The sequence below is a fragment of the Carcharodon carcharias genome, chromosome 10, assembly GCF_017639515.1.
Source record: "Carcharodon carcharias isolate sCarCar2 chromosome 10, sCarCar2.pri, whole genome shotgun sequence".
In the NCBI taxonomy this organism is placed as follows: Eukaryota; Metazoa; Chordata; class Chondrichthyes; order Lamniformes; family Lamnidae; genus Carcharodon; species Carcharodon carcharias.
Genome location: NC_054476.1, coordinates 78,927,024 through 78,954,744, shown reverse-complemented (window position 1 = coordinate 78,954,744; position 27,721 = coordinate 78,927,024). Strand labels below are relative to the sequence as shown.

General features: G+C 40.5%; 1 protein-coding gene across 4 annotated transcripts in view; it reads right to left on the bottom strand.

Annotated features, from left to right (window-relative positions):
* Window positions 1-997: 997 nt before the first annotated feature.
* cat (catalase) overlaps window positions 998-27,721 on the bottom strand; it is a 46,305-nt gene continuing 19,581 nt past the window's right edge. For all 4 annotated transcript variants that reach the window (XM_041196952.1, XM_041196954.1, XM_041196955.1 and 1 more), the window contains 10 exons: window positions 25,510-25,640; window positions 21,944-22,048; window positions 20,508-20,633; window positions 19,767-19,958; window positions 17,093-17,245; window positions 12,365-12,503; window positions 10,158-10,288; window positions 8,307-8,414; window positions 6,583-6,669; window positions 998-4,067 (listed from right to left, as the gene is read on the bottom strand). In XM_041196952.1, coding sequence (XP_041052886.1) covers window positions 4,014-4,067; window positions 6,583-6,669; window positions 8,307-8,414; window positions 10,158-10,288; window positions 12,365-12,503; window positions 17,093-17,245; window positions 19,767-19,958; window positions 20,508-20,633; window positions 21,944-22,048; window positions 25,510-25,640 — 1,226 coding nt within the window. In that variant the 3' untranslated portion in view covers window positions 998-4,013. The remainder of the gene's footprint in view (window positions 4,068-6,582; window positions 6,670-8,306; window positions 8,415-10,157; window positions 10,289-12,364; window positions 12,504-17,092; window positions 17,246-19,766; window positions 19,959-20,507; window positions 20,634-21,943; window positions 22,049-25,509; window positions 25,641-27,721) is intronic.

Genomic DNA, 27,721 nt, shown 5'->3' with positions numbered 1-27,721 from the left:
TCTCTCTGGCAGCTACTTTCAACCAATGTTAGCTTGGGACTGGCTATCTGTCCCTTCTAGTTGCTTCTGCTTGGCAGCTGTCTTCAAACTGAACTCAAAACTGCTAGTTCTTTAGTTTGTGTGTGTGTGTGTGTGTGTGTGTGTGTGGCCTGCTTCTCTTGACCCCTGATGCTTGGCAACAGCTGTTTTTTCTACTCTTGTTTGCTTAACTTCTCTTTAGGAGTCATAAAAGTCATTAGAAATGCAGGCATCTTTTAAAGTGAAACTAAAGCTCAACTTGACCTTTTCTTAACACACAAGTACAGAAATACAAATCAAACTTACTTTAAAACTGAAACTCATTCCCAACACCCACAAATACAAATATAATTTAAATTGTCTCTATTTCCTAACACTTAATACTGCTAAACCATTCTTCTCAAATGTTTTTATTTAAGATCATCCTGCAAAATTTTATTAATGTTGCATTTCTTTCTACTGTTAATTTCTGAGCTTAATGCAATAAAAGTGAATGCAGTGTCAATAATTTAGATTAAAATTTGATGGGTTGCAACATCAAAGTATAAAGTTTCATTTGTCACATATATAACATTCTCCATGTTAAAAATACTCCCCTCAATTATAATTACATTGGTTTTTAAAGGACATTGCTTCAATAAAAAAATTAGATTCTCATCCTGAGTACTTTTCCATTTATGCATTAGAGTGGAGGAGGTGGGGGGGCAGGGAGTGTGTAGTGGGAGAAAGGACCGAAACAAAAAGCCATAGCATCTTCTGTGAATGACTATTTTTGGTTGTCAATCAAAATAGTTCTAGTTGGGCCTGGTGTACTGGGAACTGTAGCCTGTTACTTGTTAAATCTCTTCAGTTGACAGTGGTGACTCTTCAGCTGACAGTGATGTCTCTTCGAAGTTCTAGAACTTAAGCCCGAGGACTCTGAGGCATTGGCTTCAATGCAAAATATTTAGAAACAATTTACACACAAAATGCTGTTGTCTAAATGTAATCAATCACATTCTTGTAATTTTATTAAGCTTTAAAAATAACCTCCACCAAGTTACAAATTTAATTTCCAGTGGTAAGTTCTCAGTTTTGCTGGAGAAGTATTTCACAGAATTGTTACAGTGCAGAAGGAGGCCATTCAGCCCATCATGTCTGTACCATCTCACCGAACGAGCAATTCACTTAATGCCATTCCACTGTCTTCTCCCTGTAATCCTGCACATTCTTCTTTTTCCGATAACAGTCTAATTCCCTTTTGAATGTTTCAATTGAACCTACCTCCACCACACTCTCAGGCAGAGCATTCCTAACCTTAACCACTCGCTACAGGCAATATTATTGGCTTCCTTCTCTTGTATTGGAGACTTTGCTGCCTATTCAGGCTTGATTTGTTGTCACAAGTTCCTAGTTCACATTACCACTTTCACATTGTATTTGTTTATTTATTTCAGTTATGATTGGGTTAACTTTCATATTAATAATTAAGCAAATCAGCTAGAAGAAATATTGCATGCAAATGTATGCAATATAATTCCAGAAAGAGTACACATTGGTCAAAGTACATACTAGATATGAAAATTTATTTTAAGTCTCAGCTAAAAATATCAGAAAACCATTGTCTAACTTTGAGCCTCAGTAACCTCTTGCTCCTAAATTTAAAACAACTTTGTTTCTTTGAAGGAGTATTGTATAATCCAATCCAATTTTAACCAAACTGTACTTTCCAATTATTTTTAATTCTGCAAAATTTAATCAATGATAAAGGCTCCACATAAACCCACAAATGCTTGTGGTGTTTAGTTTCCTCAAACCTTTATGAAGAGTGAGGGATGGAAACTGCATGCTATCATCATTTAAAATAACACCATGAACGGTGTTTGCTGAGAAAAGCTGATTTTTTTCCCCTTACTGGTTTTTAAAAACTAGCTTATGTTGTGCTTGAATCTCAGTATGACTTTTTCCCTTATGCATTATTTTTAACATTGTCAAATTAGCTAAAAAGTTTAAGTCTGCAGCCATTGATCCGGTGGCATTATTTCATCTCCTGAAACAGAAGAGACATTCAGAGTATCCTCCGATAACTCCAAGTTGCAGCAGATTGTTTAATTGTTAAAACTGTGTGCACAATCCATAAACACCAGGTTAAAAAAAGCAGCTTTAGGAACCGAAACAGATTGCTTATAGGAAACTAACTCTGTCTATGAAAACAAAAGGAAGCCCAAGTACATGTTACATGATTAGCATCACCAAAATTCCTCTAACATTAAAACGTCTAGGCAAGTCTTCTTAGTTTTAGAGATTGAAGAATCTGACACCAAGCTGCATCCGATTAGGCTTTGCAGCAATATATTCATTCGCCAAGATCTTTCGGGTGAGATGCTGGCTGCCCTCTCAGGTGGTTGTAAAAGATTCTCACACACGTTTGAAGAGCAGGAGAGCTCTCACCAGTGTCCTGGCTAACATTTATCCCCCAGCCTTTAACACAAAATCAGGTTATCAAGGTATCTATTTCATTGCTGCTTATGGAACAAAATGATTGCCAAGTTTCTTAACGTTATAACAGTGACTACACTTCAGAAGTATTTAATTGGCTGAAATGTGCTTTGTATTGTCTTGAGTTTATGACAGATGCTACATAAATATAAGTTCATTATTGAATCACAATGCTTTCTTAACTATTATTCAACATTTTGGACAGCTTAAAATGGAAATGGATTTTCACAATAACTAAATTGGTCCTTGCTACTTTTTACTCCATGTTTACTGATGCTGAGCAACGACCTATTTTTAAACTGCTTTGACATTACAAATGGAAAGTGCAGTCACTACCACATTAATGGGAAATTAAACTTGAACAAGTCAGAAGGGACACAATTCAACACAACATACAGTCCAAAACATTTAAAACACAGAGGGTCACTGCTGTAATTTAGGAAACGTAGCAGCCAATTTGCAACAGCACATTCCCACAAACAGCAATGTGATAATGCCAAGATAGTCAGTTTTAGTGTGTTGGTTGAAGGATGGAGGACACCATTTATTCTTTGAACTAGTGCTAAGGGATCCAAGAGGCCAGACAGGTCGTTGGTTTAACATCTCGTCCAAAAGATGGCACCTTCAACAGTGCTGTTTCTTTAGCGCTGAACTGGAGCATTGGCCTAAATTTTAGTGCTCACATCTCTAAAGGGACTTAAACCAACCACCTTCGGATTCAGAGGTGAAAGTGCTATAAATTGAGCCACAACTATTATTTCCATCAGTTAGTTTGCATTTGCAACAGTATTTGTAAGTTGCATTAATAGATTAATTTGAGTTTTATCCTTTATCTGGCATCCCACTTCCCAGGTTATATAAAAAAAATAAATCAGTATTGTTCAATACAGCTGACACATTATAAGCCAAGTTATTATCCTGTACTTCACACTGCAAGAACAAAGGCAGAGAATCTAGCACATTGGGTATTCAAAGCTATACTTAGCAGAAGCCTTAACTTATGTAATAAGAATAAGTGTTAAAAGGCATTTAGTTGGGGTCATGGAGAACAATCTTCAAAAAAAGTGTTGCTAAAAGTAAGCAGTGGAGGTAGAAGAGCTCACTGGAGATTGCCCGATATGAATTCTCAGCCAAACACGTGCCCCAAATCAACCAGGCATCATGTGATCAGATGCATCATTTGAAGCACAGTAAAAAAAAACCTAATCTCCAAGACCATGTATCTTAAGTCTGGGAGCAAGTAATGGTTAGAATTTGCAAATGCAAATGGAAAAGAGTGAGGGAGCAAGAAAGAGAGGAGAAACTCTGATTGGTTATAAATGCAAGCATTAATTAGACAAGATTTTTTTTTTAAGTCTTTAAACAAAATATGCAAAAGAAAATTATTGAGTTACAAGATTTGAAGGTTAAGGATCAGTTACACAATCATAGTTAATAACTGAAGCCTATTTGGGTCTAGTCAGTTTGCATTAAAGAAACTTGTTGCAGTGGTGGCACTTCACTTCAGGCTTAACCTGTCACAGGTTTGACCTGTCAGCTGAAGGATGACGACTGTAGGTTCTGATCACTGCCTGTAAAAGGAAGACACCCAATATTAGCACCCATTACTAAGGCTCTTTAAAAAAAAAAATGCACCTGCTCACAAGCTGCTGGAAAGATCTGACTCTCATCACATATATAGCATATGATGATGGTCATGTGCAGGGTTTGAACCATCATAAATCTCTGAATTTTGAGGTTAAGAATTGAAACACGATAGCTTGTAAACCATAAAATGCTATTAGTAAGGGAACTAACTTCATACTGCAAAAGCTTCATTCCATAATCTGTGAATACTGGAAATTCAACTCTGCTTCAATATTGTCCAATATTCAATTTAGGTTGAGTTGCAACTTTCTCTAGGTCAACACTGGAAAAACTGAAGCCATTCTCTGTACCCCTCACCACAACCTCCTTACTCTTGGCATCAATTATATTCCCTCTCCAGCAACTGTCATAGTCTGAAATTCTTTGACCATCCTTCCAAGAGATGACTTGAATGCAGTTGATTTCAATGTGTTCAAGGCTGAAGCTTGCCTGAAAGGAAGCATTTACTCCAGATAGTGCACACTAGCTTGGCCATCCATAGGCAGATGAGAGGTGGTCATTTAAATGCTGGATGCAATCATTGCAAAGTAATTACCAAAACAGTGGCCAATTCAATAACTGTCTGTCCATTAAAAATACAACTAGGACATTGGTATTTCTTGATTTCTATGGATCAGCAAAGAGAGGCTGTGTCTACTGCTCTTACTGTGGAATAATGCAGGTTATGAAGTGAATCAAAATAGTACCTCACCTACTGTTAACTTGGTCTGTTTACTGAAAGATTAATAAAGTACAGTGATCGAGATGCACTGTGGGTCACAGGAGAGTTTCATTGCTACATTCCCATGTCCTATTATTTTTCTAGCAGATATAAGGCAATAGAAGTCTACCCAAAAAATACAAAGCAACCAGGCTATTTAAGAAAGCGACAGATACCTGTGGCAGACCCAAACTCTTCATCACAACACTGGAATCCTGTTTAACCCTGAGGTTGGTATTCAATCCCAAATATTCTTCACCTCAAAGACCATTTAAGGTCCACTTGTGTCACAAAGCTCACCTTCAATACCCAACACATTTATTTTCTTTTGTCATCTCCAGACTTGACCATTACAATGATCTCCTTGCTGTGCTACCTTCCTCAAAACCAATCTGAGCACAAATCTGCCACAACATCCCATCATGCATCAAAATCTACTCGCCAACTGCCCTCAGCCTCATTGAGTCATCATCATCCAATTCAAACCTTAAAATTCTTGTTCTCATTCTTGAAATCGAATGGTGTCATCTAATCCTACGTTTGCTATTTCTACCAACCACATATCCATCCCTGAGCATGCAGCTCCTCTGAACCTGTAGATCCCTCCCTATCCAACCACTTGAGCAGAGTCAGGGCCCATTCCCTGAAATTGTCTCCCCAAACCTCTCCACCCATCTCTATTACTTTAAAAACCAATAGTTAACAAGTTTTCGGTCATCGCACCTAATGCCCCACTTCCTGGCTCACTGTCAATTTTACTTCTCTTTACTCAAAACACCTCAGGACACATTTTACATAAACGCTATATAGCTACAAGGTCTTGTGGATAAAATCATGTAGAATGAAGTTTTTCCACAAACACTGTCCCTCCACTGAAAAAAATACCGCATTTGTTTTGGTATCTCCATTAATAAAATTCACTGCCTAGTACAACAGTAAGCTACACATAACAGGAAACCCTAGGTTCAATTCTGTCTATGCCGAGTAGTAGATTTCAGCCGTGGTACATTGCTTTGGTTATTAGTACAATGGCCTGCTGGTTAAAGCACTGAACTAATGATCCGGAGGTTGAAAGTTTAAATCCTATCAATTGTTAAACTAAAATGAATAAATTCATTAACCCACAGGCCTGGTATAATAACTGGCAGCTTTCACAAAAAATCAATAAACCTGACGCTTTCTTCCACTCGAACCAGTCAAGCCTACATGTGACTTCAGTTCCACAACATCTGGTTGACTTAATTCCTTCAAATAAACATGGGCAATAAACACTGCTTTGCAAGTATGGTTCATATCTCAACAACAAACTAAAATATAAGCTGGCATCAGGGCCACACAGCTGTTTGCACCTATGGAGTCATACACCAGCAAGACTAAACACTGCCCTATCAAGTCTAAATATTTGAGAAGAGAGGAGAGAAAGAGATAAATTGTTGGGAAGGAAAGAGGCAAAGTTGTCCACAAGTCATTCAAAGTTATATTTACATTAGGAGTTCAATATCCCACAAAGAAAATCAAGATTAGAATATGGGACATGAGATCAATACAAAATATTGCTGATGTAGCTAAAGATTAAAAATCCTTTCCCAGTAAACTGGAATTAAGCTGTAATCCCATGGCCATAATCAAACCACGTGCTTCATGAAAAGACCAAGGACAGCTTAGTAAATAGTCCATTAAGGTGCAAGAGGTACAATTAAAATTAAAGCTGAGTAGAAAAATTAAAGTGGATCATGTACCTTCTGAGTACCATTGGCATTGTACTGCTCCAGCAATGAGCGGACCTGAGCGGCATAGTCAGGATGAACTTTGTTTAACAGACACACCTGGAAAGGCAATGACTATAGTCAGAAATACACATTTGTACTCTAGCATTAGCATTCCACAGAACACCAGCCCTCCTTACAGCACCTTTCTGAATTTCTCTGAAGCTCTGTGATACAGATCTTCCCCAGAGGTCAGACTACATTCTAATTCTGAGGCCTCTGCCAACACATTAATACAAGATATAAAGCAAGTCTTTCTTTCTATCAGACCCAAGTCCTTGGTGACTCTTTCTACAAAATTCCCTTTCTGTGAAGAAGAAATGGATTTCCAGCAGATTCCTCCCCATAGTGAAGTACTGAGATCAGGAAGTCACCATGCAGCAGAATAAAGGGGCAAGCTGCTTGCCAACATGATGTGGGTTATATTTTAACTCCAATACTCTTCCTCTTCAGATTTATCAGTCCCAGGGGTTGGGGCTGAAAAAAAATATTTGTAGTCCTGTCCATCTGTTAAACAGGAGCAGGCAGGTTTATCAACATTTATAAAAACATGCAGTTTGTTGGTCAGGGCAAAAATCTGAGAAAAATTCCACAGGTAACATTCTCATTGTTCTAACAGAAATTGAATTTGTTTGAATGCCTCGATTCATTCTCATCTTTCCTTTTAGCACACAATCAGGGATACTGTCAGCTTTAAAAATGCTATAACTTAAGAATTTGCCTCTGTAATGATTACTGTCTACAAAGGAGCAGAAATTTCACCCTCTCCATCCAGTTCTGTCAACACAATTTAAGTTATTTAAAAGGAAAGCAATTTTAAAATAGGTGTTCAAATCAGGTCTTGTCTCCAGGAGTGCTAGAAATATATTATTAGAACATTGACACTGTGCCCACTTGTGATGCTAGGGTTAGTGTATCGTCCAAATATTTGTCGATCAGTGCTGCTGCAATATTAGCATTAGTTTACTTCTGCCGCAGTGTTAGTGTCAGTACATTATCCCAATGCCCATTGCTCTCAATGCTGGTGATACAGAATTAGTACCAGTACACTGCACCAATGTTGCCTTCTCTAAATGATGGTGATGTATGGTTTGTAGGAGCACACTGTTTGAATTCCCATTTCTATAAATAGTGGAGGTGCATGGTTCATAACAGTACACTGCCCTAGTGCCCACTCTTCTCAATGGCGTTGGGAGTTGTTTAGTATTAACATATTGTTCCAACGTTCACTTCATTTAATGAAAGTGGCACTACAGTATCAAAACACTAAACCAGAGAATCAGCAGCCTAGTCCCTTTTCCCAGACGGACCCACAAGAGAAAATCTACATTTTTGCAAGAGTATCTAGGGAGATGCTGAGAAAAGTGGAAATTCCTCTTCCTAGAATAAGAAGTTGAGATAACGTTAATGTAAAGCTAACAGTAACATGGTGCAGGGGTGTGCACGCTCCCACATGTGTACATTGCACTTTCAGAAGATTTTGCACTGAACCTTTAAGCCATGTGTGCCTTATTGAAACATTCCTCCAAAAGAGCTGAAGATTTTGATCTAGTTTAAATGTTGATGCAGCTCAAAGCCCACAGAGTACAATGGTTATCTAAATGGAGTTTTGCAACATTTTTGAAATTTGATTAAGTATTTTCTTTTCTCTAAATACTGACAAAAGCCAAGTATCTCCTCCTCAGTGTTCAACTCACCATTCTGTTCTGAATGAAAAGCTGAGCATCCTTGAGATGACCTGCTATGTTCTCACACAGTCTTCGACGCTGGTCTGCATTCAGCACATGCAGATAAAATGCAGTTACCTAATCCAGACAAAAACCCATGAAAATTTAAACTCATTGCAAATAGTGCTTGTAGGAGCACATTTTGGGAAAAGAAAATCACACAAATACCAACAAGAAAAAGGAGACACAAAATAATCAGAACTTCCAATTTTGCAGTGGTCTAATGGACAGTATTTTCAAAGACCTGGCACAGGTACAATGGGCTGAATGGTCTCCTTCCATGCTGTAGGATTCAATGATTCTAATGCACGGCACAATGTGGCACCAAGCGTCATCAATTGGAAAGGGTAGTTTTAAACCTTGGCCTATACCAAGTGTTATGGGCGGCTTATGCAATGTCTCAGCAAAGAAAAGGGAAGAAAAGAAGCTGAGAGAACATGAATGCAAAGCAAGAAATAACATGGTGGGTGTGTTTGCTTGCACATGTGTACTGCACTTCTGGAAGATCTTGCACTAAACCTTTAAGCCATGTTTGCCTTGCTGAAACATTCCTCCAGAAAGCGTGGAGGATTTTGATCTAGCTTACATTTCATGCAGTCAGAGTTAACACTTAACTGGCAATGTATATGTGTTGATATTGACATCAAGAATACTCATGGCTGCAACTGCCTGGTAAACATCATTACTCAGAGTCATGCACAAAGGGTGGGTGACCTACCAACACCCAAAGAATTATTAAAGATCACAGATATACATTGTTGACTGCTGGTAATTTTCTGGTAAATAGCTGTGCACACGTGGGTGAAGAAAGTTAAAATAGTGAACAGAATGCCTGGCCAGTCTGCCAACATCAGGCTCAGGTTCCAGGTTCAGATACAGAGCAGTCAAATGCACACTACAGCTGCTTGTACTCTCTCCAAGCAATAAGCATTAGTGCAAGTCACTGAATATCAGGCACCCTTTACTGCAATGTGCTATTTCCATTTCCCCCACTAGAGATCCTTATGAAAGATTCATGAAAGAAGCCTGATTGCATGCTCATTATTGCCAAGTTAGAGTCTGTTCTGCATTGTGGACACATTTATAATTTACCGTGTTGAAACTTCTTAAATTCTTATAGATAACCTTTTGTCCCATTAGCCTGGCTTGGATCAAACCCAAGTCCCAAAAGGTAAACAGGTAGTAAGCTAACTCAGCCCATTCCCAGATGATTGCACCACCTTGTTTGGTTATCATGTCCTTGTGGGAAGACTATGACATAAGATCAATGTACTGTAGGACTCTAGTTCTACCTGGTGAACACAGGCTGTGACAGGCCTATGCTGTGGTTTAAATAGAGCCTAGTTGTAACCCTGCCATTAGACATTAATTGTGCTTATTTTGTACTTAAGGTTATATGACAGCCCCTCCCTCCCTCTTCCATTCTGTGAAGGCTGTGTGCCAGGTACAGTTTGACAATAATGGGGCAAAATGAACCTTATTTAAATATTGCACGTCATTAAAATTAACATAAACTGAATTGATTGTTTTCCCATCGTGAGGTTATGGCTCGTTGCTCTGCAATTTACAAAAGCAGCACATAGCAATTACACATGACCCAGCCTCAAAGAAACATTCCTAACCTCACCCACACTCAAAGCCTTAGTACATCAAGAAAAAAATCAACATACATTATGTAGTGCCAGGTTTATTGAACATGGGGTCCATTTTTGCTGTGTAGCTGCGGGTGTGGTGTGATGGTGGGGAAAGAGATGGCAGCAAGAGGAGGAGAAAGAAAAGCAGAATTTTCATAGTCAGTAGCTCAAGCTCTTCTCTACTTACCTGGGAGTAATCATCATCATTGGAACTGTTGTACCTAGCAACATCATTCGTCAGAGTCAAGGAGTGCTCTATGGCCAGAGGCTGAGTTTCAGGGCCACTAAAACTATTTGGAAAATAGTTTGGTGCTCCACCTACACCAGAGAACAAATAATCAGGGTTTTACTTTTATGATTATACTAACTTTCTTTGGGGGAGTACAGTGAGACAGCTGTGATGCCCCACATTGTCAGATAACCCACTGCCATTCACAATCCAAATTCTCATATGAAAAACCTGTCAATACCCATAAAATGGTGTCCCAACAGGAGTTAATTGTTAGCTTCAGGAGAAATGTTCCTAGTATGAAAAGTTTACAATGATACCGTAAGACAAGTCAAGCTGTTGACTTTAAATAAAGTGACAGTGCATCCAGTCTGCCTACGAGGATCCAAGAGTAGCTCTAGCCCCAGATCAGCGATAGTACCCTCCAAAACATAACACAGCCCTGAGAATTTTCTGAAATTAATTTTCAGAGACATGAAGCCAACAATTTAAGGCTCACGATTAGCAGAAACCAAACAGCACCTCAGCTATTTTGCTAGGTTAAGGGTTGCACAAACTAATGGGAGTTGCACAAATTCCTTTTTTTAAAAAAAGGACTCAGCATGATTGAAATCATGCCCTGAAAACAGGTTACCTGTCTCGTAACTTAAGTGATGTTTATACCATCCTTAACATAAAATAGTCCCATCCATATAATTAGACCTTGTTCTTTGGACTCCTGATTCTATACAGAGATAATAGGGTCGAAAAATAAACAGCTAAAACCTGTGTGCAAGAATGCAGATAGTTTAGCTGCATATTGTTGAAAGATATGCCTCAACTGGCTGCCCCCACCTCGCTCCACTACCTGCTATGGAATCTGAGTGACACAGAAACCTCAAGGGCATTAGTGATCTTTCACTGCCACTCCTTAGAAGCAAGGAAAATGTTTGAAAAATTTTATTAGTGTTTAATGTTCACATATGAAGCTAGGCAGGATTACACTGCTCTGTTCAATTATAAGGGATCAAAAAGCAATTGCTTTGGAAACAGTGCAATATGTCCTTGCTTTTTTGAAAGAAATACTTTACAGCAACACTCACTGGTGCCTTATTAACTACACTGAAAATCCAATCTGATCAATTTTTAAACCTTACAGAGTACACACCTGCTCAGAAATAAATCGGAGGGGATTTGAAGAAATTTATGAGGATATTGCTAGGACTGGAAAATTAACTGGAGAGGAAAGATTGGCTAGGCTGGGGTTGCTTACTTTGGCACAAAGGTGACGATGGGGAAATTTAATTGAGGTGTATAAAATTAAGAGGGGCCTAAATAGACAGTAGATAGGAAGGATTTCCCTTAGCAGAGAGGTCAATAATAAGGGACCACAGATTAAAATAAATTGGTAGGATTAGAGAGCAGTGGAGGAGAAATGTTTCACTCAGAGTGGCAACAGTCTGGAAATCATTGCCTGAAAGGATGGTAGAGGCAAAAAAACGCTCACTGCATTTAAAAAGTACATGCATATGCTTTTGAAGTGCTGTAACCAAAAGGGCAATGTAACAAGAGCTGGAAATTGGGATAAGCTGAATAGTTCTTTTCTGACTAGCGCACACACACACAAAATGGGCCAAGTGGCCTCCTTCTGTGCTAAATGACTGACATTTATTTTTGCCTGACCGTTTTCTTCCATGTCATTGGCATTCCACCTCCAGTTTAGTCCCTTTGGACAATGGAATGCATGAGCATCAATCCTGCCTTGTGGTCTTAGCTCTCCTACAGTCAAGACAGGGTAGTTACTTGCAAGGAGCTGCAGGACAATAACACTAAGTCTCAGTGCAGTGCCTTACACACCCTACATTTTGTTGAAATGCAAAGCCTCTTAAAAAAAAATTTTCCCACGCCATTCATAATCAAGAGGAGAATACCTGCTCCCAGGCTACCAATTGGACTAGGCAGTCCCATCAGACTTTACTTTCTCAATTGGAACAGATCTTGAATGTGCCTATGGCACCACAATGGAAATCTGCAACTCAGTCAGCTGCTTGTCGGAAGGCACGCTCAGGAACAACACTGACATTCTAGAACTGGGGTAAATTACTGGGTCCAAATTAAAAACAAAATAATAAACAGACCAAGTAGCACAAAAACTGATCCTGCCAGAGGAAGGTTGAAATGCTTACCCTGGTTATCAGTTGAGCACATGGGTCCATCTCTCTGGTAGTTAGCTACACGGCACTTAAAAGGGCAGTTCACAGGAAGCTGAAGATAGTTCGCACCCAGGCGGTGTCTGTGAGTATCCGGGTATGAAAACAAGCGACCCTATAAAAGAATTGGGAGAAAATTAGAGCAGCACACAGACCCTACACCACTAATCAATGAATTTATACCTATTTTATATTGGGAGCCCCCTTTTCAAAAGTTTAAAATCTGGAATCCCTGAAAGCAAGATGATCACTTTTTGGAACAATGTGGAAAAGCCAACTCAGCACAATTGTCCACAATTTACACAAATACAGCCAGTACTGGGAGACACAACTATAAACATAGGAGGTTAGCCCCTGGGAGCACCATTAATTTTCTCATTCCTACTTTGTTCTTTCAATCCCCCTTCTTTCCCTGTAAAGTGCAACGTTTGGAGATCACATCTTCCAATTAGAGCTTTAATAAATTACTTTAAGGTTTAGTAGCCTAATCTCTGTCCCTTTCTTTCTGATCTCAATTCATTTTATTCCTTTCTGACAACACCTTAAGTACATTCAATTAGAAAGATCAACAGAAATTAAGTCAGTTTTACCATTTACACCAAGGGGAAATACCTCAAATGGAGTACTGGGTTACAGATAAATTTAGTCAAGAATGCCTAGACCTTCAAAAGACGCCACGGTAACAAGTCGATAACTGAAACGGAGCTGGGATATGAATGTAATGAACTTAAGCTGTGTGTAAAAAATTTTTGCTATGAATTGATGCATCAACAGAGCCACAGAACTACAGAAAGCAGATTCATCCCATACTCTCTCACACCAAACTTCCAAACCAGCCATGTTCTGATCTCAATGACACCATGGGGAAAACAAGCAATATCTGATGATCTCTCTCAATGCATGTGGTGAGGAAAGGAAGAGAGAATTTTCTGTTAACAGCAGACACCAGGTGGGGCAATGCCAGGTACAAATTCCAACAAAAGCAACATGGATAACTGCACCAACATTAATCCCGAAATTCTTTACAGACTTGGCACAAAATGCACACTTCAGAAACTATTTAAAACATAGTACCATATAATTACAGTCAATAGCAAGCAACCTGGTTCAGAAATAGCTAAAGATGAAGCAGAAAGTTATAGAGGCACAATAGTAGATCCGACATTTAGCATCAAGTCAGTGTGGCCGGCAATAAACAAAGCTAGTAGATAAATTAAATTATATCCAGAGGTCAGATGAGTATAAATTAGAAGAGCTCACCCTAAACTTAATGTCCTAGCCAGACCTCAATAAGTTTTGTTTTGGTCATCAAGGCATTCAAATTATGTAGGCAATGTACAGAAGAGATACAAGGCTGAAGGGTAGTTACAAGCAGAGACTGATGAACTATAGCTCTTGAGCTCTGAAACAGGGTGACTGGGAGAATTGTACACAAGGGGTAAAAGCCAGCTTCTTTCACAGAGAAATGTTCCAGCTCATCCTGACAACTATTGCTAAATCAGCACCTGGTGCCAGGGAAGAACCAAGTAAGCTAATCAATTTAAATATAGACACCTTACGGGGGTTATTCAAATTCTTTAAATTAGCAGTACTTATTAATTTCAAATCATTTAAATCGACAGCTTCCCAGTTACTTTTTTGAAGGCATTTTAAGCAGCTCCTTTTTCCAAATTAGGGAAGGCTTTTGTTATGGCCTTTTTATCTGTGGAGTCTAAGTAAGAACATTACTTGTATAATAATTTGCAAATGTTGTGCTAACCTATTACTTGTGATTAACTGAGGATCAGAGTAAGCTTAATCACTTTCATAAAAATGTTACATTACTGCTGCTCTAAATTTGTCCCATTACTGTTTAAAAACTTTGAGTAGCAATTAAATTCTAAATCAAAGTTTATTGCAGTGCTATTCTACTACTTTGCAAAGACAGGGAGGGTTACACAGCACAGCCAGCAACTGAAATAAACAGAAGCATGGTTCCAGGAACACACTGGATATTAGCCAAGTATAAGCAGCTAGGGTCCACTTACAAAAACTGTCCAAAACACAGAAGGTAAAAAGATCTACCGGTAGGCTTTTAAAAAGGAATAAAAAAAAGACAGTCGAGACCTTGCAGAGAAAAGATATTTAAAAAAGAGGAAAACACGCACAGCATTACTTCACGAATATGGGGCATAGTTAAAGCCTGTGAAAGTAAAGTTTAAGAATTTATCCAAAGAGTGACCAACAGTTGCAATGGTTTTCTAAATAGGGCAGACAAGGGAAAGCCCTTAGACTTGCTCAATAGACTTAGTTAGACAACATGATGAGAAATGCAAGTTAATTTTATTTTGTATCATTAATGGGCTGAATGGCCTCACTCACTCATGTCTATCCTGGAATCTGTGCAGCCCAGCCCTAAACTGGGTGATACATTTATCTGCTGAGCTACTAGGGAAGCAGTCTGCTTAATAGTTGCATGTGTTTTTCTTTTGATCTTTTGATTATAGGAATATGACATGACACAGTGAGAGAGGATGGATAGGGAGTAGGAGAGACACAAATATACCAGAACGTACATTCAACCCAAAAGAGACTCAAACACAATTCAGGAGTCTACATTTCTACAATACATCTTAGAATATACTGCTACATTGCTAAAGATGTTATACCATCATGCTACCAAGATGCTAAAGATGATAGATAAAGTAGATGTGGAACAGATGTTGTGCATTCTGGGGCATTCTAGAATGAGAGCCCATAGTTTTAAGTTAAGGGGTTAAGGGTAGATTTAAATCAGAGCTGAGGAGGAATTACTTTTCTCAAAGGGTCGTGAATCTGTGGAATTCACTACCTCAGAGTGCAGTGGATGCTGAGACGCTGAATAAATTTGAGGAGGAGATAGACAGATCTTTAATTAGTAACGGATTGAAAGGTTATGGGGAGATGGCAGGAATTTGGAGTTGAGGCTGAAATGAGATCAGCCATGATCGTATTGAATGGCGGGGCAGGCTCGAGGGGCTGAATTGCCTACTCTTGTTCCTAGTTCTTATGAGTACCATGCCACATTCGGTAAAACAAATTCCTGCAAATTGGTAACATTTGCAAGACAGTATTTACTACCCATCCCTAGTTTTCCTGAGGCCATTAAAAGCCAACCACATAATCCAGAATTGGAGACATGTTTAGACCAGAAGGAGGATCCCTTCCCCTGAAAACATTTGTGGGCTGTTTTTTTTTTTTTACAAAAACCACATAGGCCTGAATTTTCCCATCGACGATTTGGGAGCGGGGCCCGCACGCTGATGGGAAAATGATGCGGGATGACGTCAGGAAGAACCCCCGATGTCATCCTAGTCCATTTAAATCTTTAAGGCGGGGGCACTGCGAAATCAGCTGTCCGCCCGCCGACTTGTCAATGGCCAATTGAGGCTATTGACAGGGTAATTAAGATAATTAAAGACTCCGCCCGTCCAATCTTCAGGCTGGTGGGCAGGCCAGGAGCCCCAGTGAGCTTCTGAAAAAACATGGGACCTCATCCACTGGCGGGAGGAGGTTTCATGTCCGTTTTTAAAAACTTTAATAAATTTTATGTGATATTTATTAACATGTCCCATCTCGTGTGACATTGTCACATGAGGAGGACGTGTTAATAATTGTTATTTTTCTATTTTTTAAACTTTGTAACATTTTCACTGACCTCCCTGAGACAGCACTTAATCTCAGGAAGCAGTGCACTCTTTCGTGCTCATGCGCGAAAGAGTGCACTTTGACTGATGGGGAATCCCTTCTCCCCTGCACAGGAAGCGCATAGCACTTCCCATTGGGCAGGCCTTAATTGGCCCGCCCTCTCAAAATAGTGGCGGGGCCCGCTTCGGCTGCTGAGCTGGTGGGGCCCGCCCGCTGCTGAGCTGGTGGGGCCCGCCCGCTGCTGAGCTGGTGGGGCCCGCCCGCTGCTGAGCTGGTGGGGCCCGCCCGCTGCTGAGCTGGTGGGGCCCGCCCGCTGCTGAGCTGGTGGGGCCCGCCCGCTGCTGAGCTGGTGGGGCCCGCCCGCTGCTGAGCTGGTGGGGCCCGCCCGCTGCTGAGCTGGTGGGGCCCGCCCGCTGCTGAGCTGGTGGGGCCCGCCCGCTGCTGAGCTGGTGGGGCCCGCCCGCTGCTGAGCTGGTGGGGCCCGCCCGCTGCTGAGCTGGTGGGGCCCGCCCGCTGCTGAGCTGGTGGGGCCCGCCCGCTGCTGAGCTGGTGGGGCCCGCCCGCTGCTGAGCTGGTGGGGCCCGCCCGCTGCTGAGCTGGTGGGGCCCGCCCGCCAGCCGAGGGCAAAATACTGCCCACAGTGTTTTTAAAATGGTCATTTCTTTCCAGTTATTATGGATGACCTGATTTACTGAATCCAATTTCGCCATTTGCCACAACATGATCTGAGCTCTGGCTTGCTAACCCAGGAACATAACTAATCCAATGTGGTATGTAAGACATGTGTTAAACACCAGCAATTTCACCACAATGCACCAAGCCTTGGCTGTATTAAAGAACCAAGGCAAAGAAAAGCTGATAGAACAATCCAAACTAGAATGCTCTCACTTGCTTCTGAATAGTCAGTTTCAGAGTAGCAGCGTCTGAAACAGGTTTCATCCTGACCAGGAAAGAGGATGGCAGAGATTATATTCATTAAATTGGAGTTTCACCCCCCTCTTTAATAAATCTGAAAGAAATCCATATCTTTAAACAAACCTGTAGCATCTTGTCGGGGCTAGGTTCAATGCCCGGCGGCATGTTGCTAGGGTCAAAAGCTATTTGTTCCACATCTGTAAAATAATTGACTGGATTCTTGTTCAGGACCATCTGCCCCACAGGGATTAGTGGGAAGTCCTTATGAGGCCAAACCTGGGATGGAACAGAAATCAATTTTTAATTAGGAGTTTTTTTTTGAACAGAAGACTGTTGTCCATCTTCCCAAACTTTTCAAACCTCACATCAGATTTTTTTTTATAAGGAATGAAAAATATTGTACCTTTTTCCTAATGGAACTTCATCCAGTTCCATCTTTAAAACTCAAGTATTCCCTGGTTGATCATCTTTCTAGGTATTGGTTCCACAACTCCATTATCATTTTTTGCTAAAAACAAAAGTTGGCCAAATTTTCTGATATTCTTAATGTTATATTGGATCCCTCAGATCCCTGCACTTACAATTCCCCGAATCCAAATTCTCCTTAATGACCTGTACTATACTCCCTCACCCTCCTTCTGAAGTGAAGCAATCTTTATCATAATGCAGCCACTGAAAGTTTAGAAATCAGCCTTACATCCAACACCTTCTGAAGCTCTCTCGGGCAGAATTTTGTTGAGGGTTCAGGCGTCTTGCCTGCCAGCTGGAATGAAATGGCGCTGCCTCTTTTCAGGAAGGGCTGCTGAACCACAAGCCAATCAGGCAGTGGAGAGGCCACCGGCAGGCCTTCCCCTGGAATCAAGACCCCGGGGCAGAAATCTCACCTGCTAAGAGCTGCAGCCATGGCCGGCAGCTCTTGTGCTCTGCAGAGGCACAGAGGAGGTGATGAGTGCTGCATGAAAAACACCTACCAGAGTTCCAGTTCAACAAGCGACCCAGGGCACAAATAGGCAATGTGGGGGCAGAGGGGTGGTTTCACAGGGAGAGGGGTGTAGAAAGTATAGAGAGGGTCAGCAACAAGGACTGTGGGGGTTGGGCTCTCAGTGGCACACCCCCTTCCCTCAAGTCCCTCAATCAGGCACCAAGTGCCTTTGATGGAGGGACGCCCCCAAACCCCCACCCCAGAAGACGACAAGCTGGGTGCATGGTTTTACCTGTTGTGCACACCACATGGTGACAGGACCACCTACAGCTGAATTAAGTTAGTAATATGTTGAGTGGTGATCCATGTGCTTTTCCATAAACCCTTTAGATTACACATCATGAATGCATTACTACCAGCCGCTTGAGGTCCTTAAGTGGCAATTAATCAGCTACTTAAGGGCCAATAGGTGGCAGGATGGGAAGGTCAGCTATGGGCTTTCCTGCCTGGAACTTAATTCTGGCGGAGACGGGGAGGTGGTGGGGTTCCGGTATGCCACCATACTGCCTAATTACATGCCCTTCCCAACTCAAAGCTCACTACCAGCAAGAGCAGAAGATTCCACCCCTGGAGTACAAAATTAGCACAGCACTTCAGAGACAACTTCTGTGTTACCTCGTTATAACTGTCACACACAGCTATACAATCTAACATTAGCTTTCTCCGCTGCCTTCAAACAATGAAGGAAATGTTTTAATGACCCATCCAGCCAACACCCCAGATCTTTCTCCTATTGCCATGAAAGACATTGGCATTTAATATGCCAGTCACATTCTCACTTCTTCTATATAAAAACAAAAAACTGTGGATGCTGGAAATCCAAAACAAGAACAGAATTACCTGGAAAAACTCAGGTCTGGCAGCATCGGCGGAGAAGAAAAGAGTTGACGTTCTGTTGAAAGGTCATAAGGACTCGAAACATCAACTCTTTTCTTCTCCGCCGATGCTGCCAGACCTGCTGAGTTTTTCCAGGTAATTCTGTTTTTGTTTTCTCACTTCTTCTACCTGATTTCATGAAGTCACACATGAAAGTGTTGAAGCATAGCTGCCAGTTCTCTGCCCACTGAATCTGTCATTACAAATTGAGGATTTGGAAAATAAATTCATTTTACGAGCAACGAGGAAAGGACACCGCTTGTGTGGGACAGAAAACTGAAAACAACTCAACACCCGCTGTTGCTCAAATTAGATTAGTTCAAAAGGATTTGTTCCAGCTCCTTTGTCCTATCAGTGAACCATCAGAGTCTCTGCAATTAGGACTTCACACATAATAGGACCTTTTAAAAAGTAGCATGCTGCAAGAAGACTGTGCTGGTAGACGTATACCACTTAGAGTTCTCAACTTATTGGGATCAAGATAACATTACCAACCATAGTCAGATCAGTCCTAACTCCTGTCTGAGGCGCACTAGAGGAATTTGATCCATTTATACTTCTTTTTGTTTTAAAGCCAAAAGGAATTTCAAACTTAGCAAGCAGGATTGCTCTGAAATCTTTGCATCATTAAGGAATTTGCTACAACTTTATTATAAATACTTCAGAATGAGATCCTCAAGTGTTTTACGTGGTGTTTCAATTTCAACAGTCTAATCTTGCCTCACAATGGTTTCATCCTGAATGGATGGTCAATAGTTCAGTACCAAATGTGCCTGGCAGCTAAACCCAACAAACTTAGATCAGGGAATTTAGCCAGTACTGACCATACTAGAATTATGCTCTCCAGTTCGAAGAAACCCACAGCCCTAAGTGTCTCACTTTGAGATTATTATCTCTTTTAGGTATGCTCTTCATAATCAGCAAAGCTCAGTAGCTGACCTTAGTCACATCAAAGGGGTTCCAGCGGTGCGCTTGTGCTTCCTGAAAAGTCATGACTTGGATATAGAAACTCCAGGATGGGCAATTTCCAGTTGCAATGGCATTATAGAGATCACGAATGGAATAGTCAGGGTCATCAGAAGCCAACTGACGAGCTGTCTCCACAGAGAGATTTTTGATGCCTTGATTTGTCTGTGAAAAACCATTAAAATTTTGTCAATTCAAATAATTACTTGTGCTTTATCTTTAGGCTTTGGAATCTTGATAAATCATACTTAGTGCGGCTTTCATTTTCTCAAGTGCAGTAGCTATAATTGAAAATTCAAGCTAAAATTAAAACTATTTGTTTGCTAAGGGAGACATGATGTAGTTTTAGGCCAATGGCTCCCCACTTTTTAAGCAAGGTTGGAAGTGGCATTACATCATTGCAAAGAGTAATTTTTATCCAAACCTTCTCAGAGTTAAATTAAACTTATTCCACTTTATCAGTCTCCTCCCAGCCTCAATTTACTTATGTGGCATTGGTTGCAAAGGCTAGTGGCAGATCCGCAGTTCACGCAGTCTTCAATCACAGAAGAGTTAATATAAAATCTTACTCAACAAGTGAGCAACACAACCTGCATTATGCATGACATTGGAAGACAGTCTCAAGATCGAAATTCAATGCCTAAGAAATTAGCAATGTGAACCTAAGCCCTGATAATTTCTCACCCAACAGCAAGCCAGTAAGTTTCACAGTACCTTGAAATGGAACTTGCAATACACGGCTTCTTTTCTGTCATTTACCAGCTTGAAGGTATGCGACCCATATCCATTCATATGACGAAATCCATCAGGAATTCCACGGTCACTATACAGGAAGCTGAGCTAGGATAAAGAAATACAGTATCTAACAAAATATCCAACATACATCATAGCAGATTGAGCAGAGACTCAACAGCAGGTCTCACACCCACCCAGAGATGCGGAGTGAGGACACTGTAGTGATTAAATAAAAACACTAAACAGTGTCTCATGGGAATACTTGCTAATAAAATACAATTAAAATGGACAGCTTACAATCCTGTTGATTGATATTGCTAAGATAAGGAGAGAAGCAACAATTTCCAGCATCCGCAGTTTTTTTGTTTTTAAACCTGAACAAAGCCAGTTCTGAATACTGAGAATCAAGTGCAATGACTGAATGGGATTCAATGCATTAGAGCTGATAATTCTCACTTTCTGTATACTGTGCCTGACTGAGTGCAGTTTGCTTGTACCAAGACGCTTTTAGCCTCAAAAAAAATGTAAATACAAATAAGCTGCACCTAGTGTTAGAGAAGAAAGCTGGAGATAGATCCTCTATCCTATCTTCACACCTCCTCTCACCATGTCTTTTGTTTTTTAATTTGTCCCATTACCACCCATTTGGCCTTGCACCATGAGACCTTTTCTCAGTTAATTTCTCCTCCTATCCACCATTTCACAGGTCTTCCCTTTTGTTCTTTTTCCCCATTTTGCCATCACACACCCCCCCACCCACTTACTTAAAACCTGTTACATCTCCAGCTTTTCCAGGTTCTGTTGAAAGGTCACAGACCTGAAATATTGACTGGTTCTCCCTGTACAGATGCTGCCAGGCCTGTTTAGTATTTCTAGAATCTTTATTTTAGATGTCTAGTATTTTGGTTTTGTTTCACATTTTAAATTCATTCCCATCAATATTTTAAAGAATGACTATCATTCAAATATTTAGAATTTTGCACATTCTCAAAATATTTTGAAATCTTGTCATGTTACAGTCCTTTGTGATCTTTTTCTCAGTTCTTAGGGCTCATTTGTGACATGGAATCTCTCACATCACTAATTCTTCAAAACATGTAAAGCAAAATATGAAAAGTGCACAGGAAACTTAAAATAGAAAAACAGAAAACTAATTAAGTTACTTCTACAAGAAAACTAAATAAAGCCACATTCAGTCTGTCAAAATAAATATGGGTTCACAGTCCATTTTACATTAAAAAAAGTGCCTCACTCAGGAAACTTTATTTTCTAACCAAGTTAACAGAAGCAGGTTAAGTGACCTCACAATGCTAGTTCCATAGAAGCTCTACTAAGTAATGCAGGCTTTGCTCTCAGACAACTCACTGCTTTAAAGGATTGTCCAATCTAGGAACTTTGCATAATAACATTCTTACCTGGTGAAGTGTCTCAGGGCGAAGTGAGAAAAAATCCCAGGTCATGTCTGCATCCTTGAGATGGGTCTGCGGGTTCCTCTTCTGGGTATGAATAAATGACGGAAACTGGAAGGAGAGAAAGATGAACATGAACTTACACTAAGGTGAAAGCAAAATATTGTGGAAGCTGGAAATCTTAAATAAAAACAGAAAATGCTGGAGAAACTCAGCAGGTCTGGTAGCATCTGTGGAGAGAGAAACAGAGTTAACGTTTCGAGTCTGTATGGCCCTTCTTGAAGAGTCATACAGACACGAAATGTTAACTCGGTTTCTCTCTCCACAGATGCTACCAGACCTGCTAAGTTTTTCCAGCATTTTGTTTTTATTGTTATGAATATATACCACTCTGAAAATGCATCTGTGTTAAAAACAAAATTAAAAGTCATAACTGTATAAGATTTCAATTCTCAATTGTAATTTTTTTCCCCCCCATTTAGTTCCTATGCTCATATTTATAATGGTATATGCGAATCTAAATTAGTTAGTCTGATTCCCACAATTCTCTCAAAATGCTTGCCGAAAAGGCTTTTCAACTGTCATTTTTCTCTCAATAACTTAAATTTTGAAAAGCCAAAAGCAACATTTAACAAAAATAAAAATTACATATTTCACAATAACATGACTAAATCTGTCCATTGGACTGTAATGACTTTTAACATTATTTTACACAATTCTTTACTTGAAGGCCTTGGCCTCTCCCAATGGGCTTGTAGTTAATATATTTTCTACGAATTATGATACTGAGGTGAACTGTGCATTTGAACATGCGCTAATATTTCAGGATCCATTAGAAATGTTCAGGCAGCTATAACCACAAAGTATATTTTCATTAATTTATGATACTCTGACCAAATGAAGGGCCAATTCAAAATGTAATAATTTTCTGAGTGCATCCTTTCCTAACTTTTCTGAGTTCCATATAGAGTGCAATAGAGATAATGCATCACAGACAAGTGAGGAGAGAAAAACAAGTGCATCTTTCTCTATTTAACATGTCAAGTTTCAAAATAAAACAGCCAAGCTTGAAAGACATGGAAGTAAAAGACAGTTAAAAGGAAAGAAGCAAAAGAACAAGAGATGCAGTGTCAGAGAGGCAAACCACAGAGATCATGCGGTGGTGGTGGTGGAGGGGGATGGGTTTTCAAACAGCTGTCCACTAAGCACAACCCAAAAAACTTTGCACACAAGTTGGCCGCTATAAGCTGCCACCATTGTGCAGCCAGGCAAAACATTTTCAGGGAGTCACACACAAATTAGCCATCTCTGTACACTCTCGCTCCCCTCTGCCCACCACCCCCCCGCAAGAAAATAATAGAGAATGTTGCTGGTCACTATTTATCAATTTAAAAAAATATACAAACCACAAAGGGAATGCTGGTGGCAACTTTGGGAGCCATTTGTTCGTCCAACTCAATTTTCAGGCCTTTAAATGAGCACTTAGAAGCTTGATCAGCAGTGGATCCTTAGAGGAACTGTTGGAGGCTGCTCAGAAAAATGTACCATTCTTCTGTTTTGTGGGGCCGGAGGAGTACAAAAAGACTCTGGTCCATTGCCAGCCCTTCTTTCCATCTCCAGCCCACAGCCTCTGGGTACTTTCTCCCCTGTCACACCCTCCACCTGCCAGCTGATGCTTTACATAAGCCAGAAAATTTTCCACTGAGGAGGAGGCTCCATTTAATACCGCCAGCTCTCTGGTAAAATGTAAATGAGGCCCAAATCTGAAAATGGCTAAGATACCTGAACTGTGGCTTTCAACGGGTGCCATTACAGTATTACTGACATGTCAGTTTTCACACAAAGGAGATTTTAAAGTTTAATTCTTGGTGTACACTGTACAGCTCAGATATTACTGTTAGTGGAGAATGAACACTGACAGATATTCATTACACTTACAACTGCCCACAGGCTTTGTAAGCTTTTGCACCAGAACTTGTGTTATTCGAGTGCCAAAGCAGCATAGCGCCCTCTACAGTGACTCTGGGGGCTGTGTGAACAAGGCAAGCAAATTTAGTTACACATACACAATTCTTACTGAGACACATAGTGGCTGAACAAGGAAGTGTAGCATAGTTAATTCAACCTCAAATAATTGGTTGCCAGCATAATTGTGCCAGTGTGATGTTAGGTATGTAGGCCATAAATCCCAAAGACTGGCAGATCGTATTGACCACAATGTCCCTTCTGTTGTTCGCAATGGACATGATAAAGACCGTACCTAACCGCCCATCCTTGCAAAACTCAAAACAGTGTCCAGCATTAGATGTAATTCCACAATTGGACAACATTTGCTAAAATATCCTCAGTGTACTAAAAATTACACTGACATCCAATTTAAGATTGTCAGTCGAGCTCACAGTGTGGTGCGTTTGCATGTACTGAAAACTACAGATATTAATATGCAGGGACCTGAAAGAACACATACACATTGCGCCTGTTTCAGCTGAAACAGGCGCAAAGTGATAGCCATTCGTTGGTTCATTCCCCAGGGAAATGCCATGACTAGAATGTTGATTAGACGAACAACTAGCTGCCTGGTTTAAATTTCAAACAATGCTTGTCAGTTAACTGTCAGTCACCATTAACTGGTGTATTCTCCATGGCATGTCTCTACCAGTGTCCAAACCAACCAATCAGCACTTTCTTCTCATACAGTGTAAAGTTGTTGCATCCCTTGACATTGGTATTCTTGCGATTGTCCTGATGAGTGCAAGACAAGAAGCTTTGACAAAATGCCACTTTTCAGCAATTCTAAAATAATCCCAACTTTCTTTTCCTTTCTTAAAATAGAGATAAGAGACAAAAAAGTTTTTAAAAGTTTTCTTAAGCTCCAACAATCTGAAGGAATGGGACTCATTTTTCAGTACCTGAGGGCTTGTTCTGCAGTAACTGCAACTAAACACATCGTTAAGGCAGAGAAAAAAAAAAATCACTTCTGGAAAAGCCTCAACTTTTCTGGTGAGTTTAGGAGGTATTTATCACATAGAAAGACATGAAGTTGTGGTAGTTATGTGTTTCAATGGTGAATTCCTTGGTAAGGTACCAATATAAGCAAAACTACTGGAGCAGGGCAACTCGAGCAACAATTTCTCGATTTCGACATTTATCTGCAAATATGCAGACGCCAGAAGTTGGCATCTGATTTATTCTTTAGGAATGCTGAGCATTGATAGCTTTATCATTATTTTTAATTGCAAAATTCAGGACAGACTATCTTTTAAGCTCAAGGTAATGTTTACAAGGCACCCAGTTCAAACATTTTAACCCGACACACTTTAGCTAACAGATCCAACCAAAAGGTTTCAGTAAATAGAAATTTTTAGGTTAAAAGAAAGATGTGCATGTCTTTGAAGCTCTGGAAACATCCCATTAATAGATCAACCAGGCAACCACAAAACAGCATTTGAAAAGCTAGAGAAATGCATGCAGAAACGCAGTGATGAGAAAGTATTTTTTGCATCATTCAATTAACTGTTTTTCAAATTACTGTCAGCACTAGTGTTTAACGTCCATCTCCAGCTAATACTAACCAAGAAAGGGTCCCGAATGAAGAAGATGGGGGTGTTGTTACCGGTTAGATCCCAATTCCCTTCCTCAGTGTAAAACTTGCAAGCAAATCCTCGAGGGTCACGGACAGTGTCTGCCGAACCCGCTTCGCCCCCTATAAATAGATCGGATCAGTCAGCAACAAAAATACCAGTGTTGAGACAAAACACAACAATAAAAAAAAAACTTTGGATAATCAACACATCTGGGCACCAGCAATAGCTGGCATTGATCATTTAGGTTCAATTTCCAGTGCATCTCAAGTGAAGATGATGATGACAGCAGATTCTTTATTGGCGAAGATAGCTGGCATGAGCATTGGTGACATAAGTAGTCAATTCTTGATCTGCAGGCTCTTGAGCAGTTGGAAACTCATGGTTTGGAAGGGCTCCAGTATAAGCAGGCTCCTTCCATTATCTGCATCTTTCTTCAGCAGTCTCATGCATGGTTGCTTCAATCTTGTAAGTTGCTTTCTTGGTTGTCGAGCACCAACTGCGAATCAGCAGCCTTTTGATCCCAAACCTGTTGGTTGTCAGCCACAGAGAGCTGTCTTTTCAGCTAGTCTTTCTAGAATTTCCGAGGTGTACCTTAGTTGCACTCACTGAAGCATTGCTTTGGGCATTCTGAAATCCTTTTGGTCTTATGACTAGCCTAAAGAAAACAGAAGTGCTGTACCAACCATGACCATGAAATTACAATCCACCACAGATCAGCATTGACAGCAGCAACCTCAATGCCTCGTAGGACAATGCATTCAATCTTGGGCAAATTGGCTCTGTGGAGGACTTCACTGCTAGCGATGTAGTCCTGCCATCTGGTGTCCATGATAGATTGAAAACAGCATTGATAAAAATGCTCCAGCAGTCATTAGTTTTCTGTGCAGGGTTCATAATTCTGACTCATAGAAGAGGGTGGTGATAACAACCACTCTGTATATTTGTTAGAGATGCATCATGAGTGATTTTGCAAGATACTCTTTGAGAGGAGCCATTGGCCTTGGACAGTCAATTGTCTATGTCCTTGTTGACAGTGGCATCATTTGTGATAATACCATCTAGATAGGTAAACTATTCTACTGCACTGAGGTTGCTGCTGTCAATGCTGATCTGTGGTGGATTGTAATTTCATGGTCATGGTTGGTGCAGCACTTCTGTTTTCTTTAGGCTAGTTGTAAGATCAAAAGCATTTGCTGCCTCAGAGAAAAGCTTTACAATCAGCTACATTGCCTGTGTGTGCCAGAAGGGCCAAATCATCAAACAGAAGCTGTATGACAAGCTCTTCACTGGTTTTGGTATGCACCTGTAGTCATCACAGGTTAAAGAGATTGCCATGTGTTTAGAAGTGGATGTCTAGGTCTTGTCATGCCTGCCTTTGGCAATTGAAGCATGATATTGAAGAAAATAGAGAAAATGGTTGGTGCCAGAACATACCCTTGCTTAAAACCACTGGAGATAGGGAAAATGTCTCAGAGGGCTGTATTCTGCTTGATCTGACCTTTCTCGTCTTCATGCAGTAGACAGAACGTTGAGGAAACTTGGAGAGTACCCCAATCTGGATAGTACCTTCCAAAGTTCATTCTGGCTGACTGTATCAAACAAAAGTAGCAGAAAGGCTCACATTTTGTTCTCTACACTTCTCCTGCATCTCAGCAGAAAAGCCATATAGTTGTCCTGTTGAGCCCAAACCTGCATAAATTTACAGGATGGCTTTCAGTTGTCAGAACAAGTCTATTTTAGAAGCACTTTGGTCAAGCTCTTGCCTGCAACTAGACGCAAGGTGATGTCTCCATAGTTTGAGCAGGCAGGCTTCTCTCTTGTAGAGGGAGACAATCACCCAAACTCAAAGGTTTCTGAGGCACTGTCTCTTCTCCCAGCATGCTGAAAACAGGTCTGCAAGCCTATTAAAGGATCACACCTCCTCCTTGCTTATGGACCTCAGCTGGTATTACATCTATTCCAGAGGATTTGCGCAATTAAAGTTCTGTTGTAGTGGTCCTGATCTCTTCACTGGTTAGCGGTGCACTTCCCTCTCCCAGGAGGTCTTTGTGATGGACAACTGCATGATCCACTAGTCACTAAATGATTGAAGTTGGTTTGTAGAGTGCTGCAAGCTTCCCTATATGCAGCTTTTGTAACCTGATCATCTGGGCATGCAAATAATCTATTATGGTAGAAGTATTTCTTTTGAAGAAGCTTT